At 44.1% G+C, this 10717-nt stretch overlaps 1 protein-coding gene across 1 annotated transcript; it reads right to left on the bottom strand.

Annotated features, from left to right (window-relative positions):
- Window positions 1-535: 535 nt before the first annotated feature.
- On the bottom strand, window positions 536-808 carry PHALS_01797 (uncharacterized protein; the record flags this gene model as incomplete). Its single annotated transcript, XM_024716259.1, has 2 exons — window positions 536-629; window positions 726-808. 2 exons carry the CDS (start codon window positions 806-808, stop codon window positions 536-538), a joined length of 177 nt encoding a protein of 58 aa, XP_024581875.1.
- Between the last annotated feature and the right edge of the window lie 9909 nt (window positions 809-10717).

Raw genomic sequence — 10717 nt, 5'->3', positions numbered from 1 at the left:
GCGTCATCAACGCAAACACCTGGCTGTGGTAGTGATCTTAGTAAACGTGAAAGTTATACTTTTGTGCAATCGCGCAAGATACACAAGTCTTTATTGTGAAATTGAGCAAATATGGTGCCAAATTATTGGTAGCGAAGAGGACGACAGAATTATCGTTTAGAGGGGTCCGCAAGACCGGTGAACTGTCTGTTTTATGCTGTGTATGACATATAGAGCAGAGTCAAACTAGTATATTTGTACTCGTTTATAACAAACAAAAATTTATCATACGTCCCTCGTGCAATTGGAGATCAAACTTGGTATGCAGTATCTCAATATAGATCTCGATTTTGCTCCTGCGTAAAGTGAACAGGCCCATCATAGTGTGTTTATCAACGCAAAATCATTAAATCAAAGCGTCTGATGTACGGCGAGCTCATTGTACTCGGTAGCGCGAGACGACAATCCAACAACCACTACCAAACACCCTGTATCTCTATGATGACAGATTGCAAGCCGCGCGACTAATTGTCCCAGAATCATTGAACATGCTTATTTAGCTCACGTCATCTGTTGATCTCGACGGGCCGAGTTGATATCGAAGGGTGAAGCAGTAGACAGCCCAAGAGTCTAAAGTGGTTATTGTTTGCCTGGAGACATTAACAAGATGCAAAATGCAATTTCTAAGCAACCGTTAGATCACTCCCAGCCAGGCTTTGGTGGAAGTGCATTCGGGCCTCGCGGACCTTTTTTGAATCACAGGTAATTCTTTCGTAGAAGTACCGCTCACGCTTATAGCAGCAGCGGTGGTAAGATCCACACACTCCATTAGAGCTTAAAGCCGGCGAAAGTGTTAATGAAAATTTGAATCAGTTTACGAAGTGGGCGTCGAAAAGCTGAAAAATTATATCGTCATTGCTTTCTGCTCCTTAAAGCTCGTCCATCTCTATGCGGCAGCTATTATGCGACTCGTACTCTACGCGAGGTCGGTATCCATTAACAAGTGGAAATGGCGTTGCGAGAGGCTCTTTTTAGAAAAAGATACATTTTGAGGGTGCGTCAGGCCTACTCAGCCATGGCACCGGAAAATCTCGCCAAAAGGGGACCCCAAACCCTATGTGTTGTCCAAGTGAAGATATCCCATCAACTCCACCAAATACTGGTTATAGCATTAGCGTACCCGCCGACCCACCAAACGTCTTAAGTGAAAGTTGGCCACCCTTCGATCATTGAGCAGTACCGGCGGAGGTCACTCCCCCGTGACCGGCATCTGCAAGCTCTCTCGGTTGTGGCGACACGTTGGATCTCTTCCAGTGTCACGGTATGCGTCCGCGCTCTAAACAGGCATGTCTCAGATCATTTTCTGAGCTTTGCCATCACACTGCACCGCTCGATGGCCTCCAACTGGCATCGCTGTATTGAAGAGTAGGGTAAACCAGTTAGTCAAGACGCTCCTTGCTTGAAACAAAGTCGTTTACTTCCGACTAGATCGTAAGAGTGGGATCGTGGCATTGCTTCAACAGAACCAAATTGCGGCCTAAGCATACCGTTGCAAATCACAAATATCAATTAGAAAAATGTGAAACATACACCACGAGGCGTGGGACCCCACAGCTCGAAATTCTGTACCTAAGGACCTCATCATGAGCATGTTTGTCGCACCAACCTATGGAATAATACATGGCAGTGCAAGCCTGCAACTGCGATAGCGTGAGGCTAAGCTTCCGAACGTATTGCTTCAACAATTTAAAAAACGCGACATATGTTGCGTCTGACCCGTACGCTATATATCAATCGCCTTATTAATCGGCGATGTGACCATCGGGATAGGCGACGTGAGCGACGCGAAAGCGCAATCGCCACCTGTAACTAATACCTTCCCACAAAAGTATAGTCAGTGAGGCATATATTTATCGCTCTCACCATTCTTTATGACGGATATGATGGCGACGTCACTGTCCGAAGCACCACATGATGGTGCATGGATCACAAATAAATTAGAGCCAAGCAGATACACCATGAGATTGGCGAGGGATGCTTCAATTCAAATTGCAACTCCAAATGAGCAAAAGATTATTACTGTGCAGCTTTAAGCTGACAAGACATAAACGAAACACGCGTTCGTGTCCACTGTCAACTGTTTGAAAAAAACAGCCTACTAGCAATATTGAGCATCACAACATGAACTGACCGATCTGGATTCGGAAAGCTAGAATCGGGGTAGGTATGCAATGTTAATCACAAAAGTTGATGACCGACTTTTTTTCCACATCCAAAACCAGTTGACTCCCTTCGCTAAGGCTATTGGTGAGCTGTCGTGTAATGTCGGCAAAAAATTGCACTATACATGCGCAAGTTGTTGCAGATCAAACCGCGTCATCACGCCCTTCCGAGGAGAAGCACTACCCAGCCTGCGTTAGCATTTATCGCTGCCGAATCTGTCTCCAGGTCGTGCTCCCAAGTAAACAGCTAAAAAAGAGGATTTCATCAGCGCCGAAGGCATACGTGGCTATATCGACGAACAGATCAGTAAAAATCATACACTCGAGAACTGCCCGCAAGTGCTTGATGTTGTTCTCCACAATTGACCCCCTAGTGCTCTGCACGATTATGGACAAAGAAATCGTCGAAAGGTTTGCGCATATACACAATATGGCCTGAATGGCTACGTCACCAGACGATTATACGTCAATTGGGCGTGAGACGGTCTATGTAGTATAAATTGTTGCAGATGTCGCTGTTTCTTTTAGAAATTAATAATATTTATTAGCCAGCCGAAAAAGGTGCAGCCAGCAATTTCGTTCAACTGCACATTAATTCTGATTTTTGCGTTTGCACCGGAACGATGGATGCATTGAGCTTATAAGCAGCGTGTACCGTTTGGCTTCTGTCAGTATCCTTCCTGACTTGGAATATGGAGTGTCATCTTTCTCATAAAAAGGTCATTGCCGTGTGACGCAATTTGAGCTTTGATAGACTTTCTATCAGGGGGTGACGGTTGGTAGGTCTCTTGTCCTCACGTCGTGATATTCACTTGGCAATGAATATAAACAATCCCTAGGTTCTTGATACTGCCTATCCAGCTGCTCGCGCTCACTGATCTGAAAGCGTCCTACATGCTATGACAAATTTATCCATGTTGGATGGTGATACCATATCATTCTATGGTACCAACCGGTGGTCACTCCGTTTTGCAGTACCTTGCACATATCCCCGAGGAGCACTTCCCCCGACTAACTTTGAGAGCTTTTGCCGAAGGTATTGAGAAGATACTTAAAACCACTAGGACTACCCAGTCGCTCTTTTCACTAGTGAAATATGTTTCTTGCCACTTACCCGTCATACTATATCGATTGATAACGGTGCACCCGTCACATCGTGACAAGGATACACCAACTTTTAAATAATTAACCCTGACCCCTTCTTTCGCAACCTGCAGTCTACTTTCAGCTTCACCGGCTCTGGTGCGGAGAGCTGTGACATCTCAGACACCACCGCAATTTCCTGACTTTGGCACAGTAGACATAAGCTCACAGCTGTTTTTTATAGCCCACCAGATAAATGATATGAGGACCAGGGCATATATCTGTTCTTTACCGTCTAATCCTGGGAACGCGCTCGTTGCCGCTTCAGTCTTCCAAGCTCTTCTAGAGGCACCTAGCAATATCTTTGCGGTCAAATTCAGGCAACCCCACACCATGCACGGAAATTATAACCGCTTTAGACCCGAGCAAAAAGCAGTTTTGCTTTCTAGCAGAGGTGATTCATGACTCGCTTATGCTTCAACTGGAGAAAAGTGCGTGACACCCCTCCCAGTCGGCTCGTGACTGATAGCGTCCCAGCCACGCCGTACTTAGGTAGGATAGGATCTTATATCGAATCCAAGTTCAGGGCAATAAACCGCTCCAATTTGTCAAAGTCCATAAACCTCACTAGAAGAGGTAAAAAATCTTTCCAATATCTTGGTCGTAACACGCAAGAATGCCGTATCCGCATCTAACACCCGCACACTATATACTGTTTTTGACAGTCGCGCATCATGCGTGATTGTACAAAGCTCCTGAGTCCATCAGGACTTTCCATGGTTTTACGAAGCCCGAATCGTTGATGTCAACAACCAACAGCTCTGGACCATTGGATTCGTCTCATGTTGATAAAGTGACTTCTTCAGAACTGGGCCCGGTTATCCACGACCTCCACGACATACTTTACAGCATATTTCATATCAAAAGGTCATCATACGTCAACTGAGATTTGACGCTCTTCTACAACGGGTTTCGAACGCTGTTGAGCGGGTGCATTATTCTCCATACCTCTATGACGAAAGGTGCAAATCTTCCGTACTATCAAAGATGATACATCTTTGAACCGCGAAGCTCCAGCAGCAATACTTTCCCCATTGCCTTCTCTGTATGAGTAAGGGTTGTCGCTTTTGGCACGACCGAAGTGTCCTACTTCTAGTACTGTCTCGACACGAAAGTAGTTTCTCGTGCTCAATGTGACACCCACCGCTTTCTTGAAGTAGGTAGAATGAATGCGTAAGATCTCGTGCGACCCGCGCCCGTGCGTAGACTCTCCATAAAACGTGTGACCATCATCACCTCAGGGATGGAGGCTAATGCTAATGAGGCGATAAAACCTCTTAACCCCTGAGCATAAACAGCAGATTCTTGTCTCCTATAAAGGATGGATAATTTTTGTCTAGCGCACTAAAGACGCCTGGTATGTATGGCAGTGCGACAGCAACCGCTCTAGTTTTCTACATGTTTAAAAGTACATTGTAAACCAAGGTACTGCAAATTTGTGATTATTCTCCACGCAGCATCCTTGACGTAGAATCTGTAAGCGCAATGTGCTGTTGCTTCGTCTAGAACATAGCCGAACCGTGAAATTTTTTTTTAATCGAGAGGGGAAGATTCTTTACATCCTGACTCTCAAAGGCTATAAGCGATTGTTGCTGTCAGCCTTCCCAATAGCGACTGTTTGGATGGACAATCCTGGATGTTTATCGCCAGTAAAATTCTCATGGCGAGTGAATGCCTACGATAAGCGATCTCTGCATTCGGTCCTCGGGACACCAGTTCCTTGAATCCCTTCGGGACAAACAATCTACAAATGCTAACCAAGCATGTCTAGTTGTCAAAAAGACGGGTACATGAGCTTCTCGTTTTGGTCCTTACAGAGAATACAGTCCTTTCATGACCCGGTTGTGAGATCAACGATAAGTGCCTGCTAGCGCAATAGGGAAGCCTTGAACTTTCCAAAAAAACTTTGCCTTAAAGAGTTCTCATTAGCAATCGCACAAAAATCAGGCTTATTAGCTTTATCCAAGAGCAAACCGAGAATCTCTAACATCACTAAATAGGTTGTTAGCCTTGCTATCTCAGAAGTTCATTTACAAAGACGTTACTCTGATTAGACCAATGTTCAATATATACTTATCTAACCTGTCTGTGTGACGCACGGCTAGAACCCCACGTGCAATAAAGACTTATTCCTTTCGGACATTCATCATCTTCATATATTCACTGCTACACCAAAGTGCGATGTGACTATCTTAAGACTTGCGAGAAGCGTCATGATAAAATTTTACTCGCTGATCTGCTCGGCTGTCAAGCCATGTCGATTTCATCAGCATTTTAATGTAAGTTACAGTTCAATAGAAAGTTGCATTTTTTTGAGATGTTAGGTTCAAATTTTGAGAATGCATTGCAGATATAGATACTAGGAATCCTTTTAGCTCTCTATATTTCATACAATGACGTTGATGGCGCATCAATTCAGACTACTTTTATTTACACGTCAGAATATAGTAGTCGCGTTACTTGGAATGACATCTTGAGCAACATTAATTAATCACGACTTTCTGTGACATCGTATACACTTATTAGTCTTTTTATGTGGGTCTCGACAATAAAAAACCTAGTAAGAGAATATTTGGGATTATTGTATAAGGTACAACGTAAGGATTGGTCAGATGCATTTCAGCCGATAGCCCAATCCTAATCCAACAGACAAAACTAACGTATAGCTATTATAAATGACACAAGACTTTAAGACTGAGCTCGAGAAATGTACCCGATTGTAGTGGAGTTAACAACGAGTAATCTAAATATGCAAAAACAAGTCGGGATCAACTCAAAGCGATCTATTAGACGGGAACCTTAATCTGGTGATGCTGAGTTAAAGTCTCCGATTCAAATTTGCCGAGTACTTCATTGTAAAAAGTGCAAAAATTACTCGCAAACGTTTCTACTCATTTTTTACACATAATTCTGCAGCTCTCAGTGGGTGCTAGCATGTTAATGCCCTTTTATAGTTAAGGACTCGAAAACTACTGTAATACATCTTCGACATGTAAAAGCAAGGACCGATGCATCAAATATATGCACTCAGCAAATCAGATGGAGGTAGATGCTTCACGTTGTCAAATTTTTTGTTTATCGAGCATTTAATATTTTGCAGTGATAGATTCGCACACTCAGTCGTCGATGAAGACATGAAACAGCATTTAAACAAACAACATATAATTGTGCTCTATGGAAACATTACAAAATTCGTGATGCTAAGTATAGATGTCTTTATGCCATTCTCGGACCGCGAATGAAGCACATAGTCATGAAGATGATATAAAATCATTTTGTGATAATGAAAGAGTGATCACATCTCCTTTGCAGCCCCAAAGTCATCATTTGGTCAGCTTGTTTGTCAGGCTAGACGCTATCTTTGATCAAGAGGCCATAATCTTGTAACTCCAATAGTTTGTAATCATGAGCGCAGTAATTTCAAATTGCGTTTCAAAATTAAGACGTTCAGCCTCAGTGAATATTCTAGGTGCGGTTGATGACGGCTCGTATATTAGGTATCGCCGGTAAATGCAGTCCTTTACTGAAATGGGATCTGCTAGACATGTCAAACAGTGGAAGTTTTATCTTCACCTTTTCACGACGTTGTATTTTCCTCAGACTACTTGAATGGATCTTGTTTTTTTACAGTTTAAGTCTTTGCTGGTAAAATAAAAAGTAGCATTTAGTGCGATCAATTTGTTTCGAAATGTTTGACAGTTATCTGTGACTTATCATTTTCCTTTTAAATCCAAATGATAAATTCAAAGTGATGCTAGCAAACTATGTCTCGTCTTTACCGGGTTCTATATTTTTCATCCGTAATCTATCAGTTTATCGTTATGATTTAATCGGTACTACTGAGCTTTGCTTTAAGTCGAGAGCAATTATGACAGTTGTGTAGTACTAAAATACGGTTTGTTTACCTATGTTTTCACCCTAACAAAAACGTGTACAAAGCTGACTTCAAAATCATTTTTTTGGTTTGCGCAGAGATTGGCACTCAATGATAGCCACTACGCGGGGTTCCCATCGCACCTACCTGTGGCCGCTTTTATGAGCATACTTTACATCGAGGGCCCATTTCATTTGTACCCACATGGCTTAAGAAGCCACTGAGGCGGCCACCGACCTATAAGCAATACTAGATTTGGCGACCGAGTAGATTATGTTTCAGTTGGCCATAGTGACACTCAGAGGCTTGGCTGGACACCTTTTTTCAACCGAACGACCCACAGCAAAATCGTCAGCGATCGATAGGTAATCCATGAGGACGAGGCGCTCTCCACGCTCCGCCTAGCCTCTGCATGAGTTCTGCACTTTGTGCCCGCTGCTGCGGGAATCACGATGACTTCTAGCTTGATTTTAACCAATATTACCTTCCACCGCAAGCCCAGGTTGTCTCGTTCTTTGGTATATAAATGAGCCCAATGGACCAATTCAAATGTGACAACAAAGCAAGTTCAATTTTACCCATTGAATCATCAACATCCATGAAGCTTTGAAGCGAGATATCCCATCCACTACGCCAGCGACTAGTTAACACCCAGATAGAGCAACTCCTTTCTCATCAATTCAGTGTCAGCTGAAGCAACCTATTCTCGGCTAGCTTTCGTAGGCTTTCTTAATCATGACGGCTCAAACCTATCCCTCAAAGTCTCGGAGTTCGACCGAGTCTGACATAAGATGATTACCGGATGCGCTATCTGAGTTACGCTATTTTAAGGAGTACCTCAGGTAGCTCAACAGCGTATCCCTACTATAGAGCAGAAGGTCGATCAGCTTCAAAGGATAGCTGACATTTTGGTTGAGCGCTCGCATGTGAAGCGTATGTAAGAGATGGGTCGTGGTGCGACATCAATAATCCCCGATGTGCTCACATTCTTAAGATATTGGAAGTGAAACGCAAAGTCGCTCTCGCTACTACCGTGAACAATCGGATATTTGAGGTTACAACAATGTTATATAGCCTACAACAAATAGGTTATCAGCGTTCAGTATTATTTTATTACACACTTCGAAATAATTTAGGCTGCATCTGCATCTGGCATGTGCATGCTGCTTTAAACATTACGAAATGGTAGCTATAGCGTCGTGCACTCGGCGCGTGGCGCCAATCTCGGTGAAAATTTTTTGATGCCATTTTCTTAATGGCATCAATAATTTTCTGCCGCTAAGATAATAGCCACGTTGTGGCGATGTATATGTAATAGCCAAACCATATACGCTTGAAAAGGATATGTAACGGCGCTTCACGTGCCCTGGTATGAAGGGTGCGACGCACAAGTTGGTGTGATCACACAATGGTGTGGCTACACGTCAACAAGAAGTCAGTACGTGGCTGGTGTTGGGACACCGAGCATCGAGGATTTCTGACGGGGTCAAAGACAGCCTCCTTCATGCACCAATACTGGCGTTGCCAGACCCTGATCGTCCTTTCAATGTCGTCTGTAACGCGTCGAGCTTTGCCATCGGCTGTGCACTGCTGCAAGCAGACGCCGAGGGGCATGATAGGGTGATCGCGAATAAATCTCGCCCGCTCAAGGCTGCAGAGAAGACACGACAAAAAATTAATCGCGATCGAGTATGCACTTGTCAGGCTCAGAGTGCACCTACTCGACTCCAAGCTATTCGTGATCTAGACAATTCATGCGTCATTACGTACTGCGACTCAGTCGCCTCATTTCTCGCAGAGGATGGCTAGGAGGCTCTCTTTTTCCGCGAGGTGAAGAATTAGCCACGGAAGCAGATAGCTTTGGCTGATGCATCATCACTTAGACCGAACTATGCGCTTGCTCATGTCACGACGATGACGTCGTCCATGACAGATTAAATCCGCGCCGCATACGCGGGTGATGATACGTGCATAGTGCTGCTATAGGCTCTTGGGAGCAAAGATTTTGTTAACTCGGACAAGAAGTTGTCGTCGTGACTGCGATAGGCTCTTTGGAGCAAAGATTTTGTTAACTCGGACAAGAAGTTGTCGTCGTGACTGCGTGCACGGTTGAACCGATTTTCATTGAATAATGGATTGTTGTATTATAGCACCGACTCGACGGATACGCCACGATTTGTGGCTCATCACAATGAGAATTTGAAGTACCGTATCCTCTATGAGGCCCACGAAACCCCACTCAGTGATCATATCGGTCGTGAGAAGGTTTACAGCTCTGCGAGTTGCCACAACTGGTGACCCAAGCTGTACAAATGGACCAGCACTAATGTGCGCACGTGGGAGACGTGTCAAAGGGTCAAACCCTCTCCGGATGCGGTGGCGCCGCTGGCCAGTTTACCGGTCCCTCCGGGTGTTGGCAGTCCAATAGTATGGATTTTGGGTTTGGCCTGCCAAAGACTCCGGGTGTTGCAGCTCGGCTGCCGTAGTTCTTTCGCTTAGAGGAAGCTTAGCTAAGATCAGTGACCTTCGTACTATACTAAGAACCAGTACAAGTGTAGCGGATCGCAATCCGCTTACTGTAAGAGTGATCACAACCTTAACCAAAGGCAATTAAATTCTTCCGTCTAAAATGTGAACTGTATTTCTATTTTTTGCGGCAAAACCGCTATTTATAAATCAATCGTTTTCCTAATTAAATAGTAAAACCTAATGAATATGAATACTACTGGCAGTCCAGCAACGTACTGACTTTTTGTTAAGGTGTAGCCACACCATTGTGTAATTACTCCGTCTTATGTAGCCCACACCCTTGTATGGTCACACCATCGTGTGTGACCCACCCCCTCATACCAGGGTACGTGTAACCCCGTTACAAAGGGAACGCTTGCTCAAAGCTACCACAACACGTCCCACCAGAGGTACAATTTTCGGGGGATGCTCATTTCTGTTCCAAAAAAGTTATATTAAGAAAAGCATTAGATTCGACAGCTATACCTTTCTTATCGTGAGACCATGCTTCACTGCCATTTGAGCTTTGCTGAAGGCACTCAGCTTCATCGCTGCTCATCAGCTTAGATGTACCCATATCATATATTGCAGCTATCGCAGCTTCATTTATCGCCAAATGCTATTCTGATTTCAAGCGCAGAAAGCTTTCCGAAGCGACAAAGCCCCACCTGGAGCGAAGGGCGCGACTGTCAAAGGTTTTGATCTCCAGTTGACCTATGGCTCATGCCGAGCGGGCCACGCCATATCGAGGCTAAATTTGTATCCCGAAAGCAGAACCAAATCGAGATAACGTTCGAGACCTCAAATTTTACAGGAAGATTGCAGAAAGTTTTCAATAATCTTACTATTAAACAGCAGACAGCCCTGAGCTGTGATCACACATTTCTTAATAAGAGCTTCTTACTTAAGGATGTGTCTAATCAAACTCAGCCACCACAAGGTAAAAAAGACTTCCCCAAAATTGGAAGGGCACAAGGATGTTTGTCCAACC

The sequence above is a fragment of the Plasmopara halstedii genome (genome assembly GCF_900000015.1).
Source record: "Plasmopara halstedii genome assembly, contig: Scaffold_1594, whole genome shotgun sequence".
Taxonomy (NCBI): Eukaryota; Oomycota; class Peronosporomycetes; order Peronosporales; family Peronosporaceae; genus Plasmopara; species Plasmopara halstedii.
Note: the sequence above shows the minus strand (reverse complement) of the source record. Positions and strands in the feature narration are given on the sequence as shown.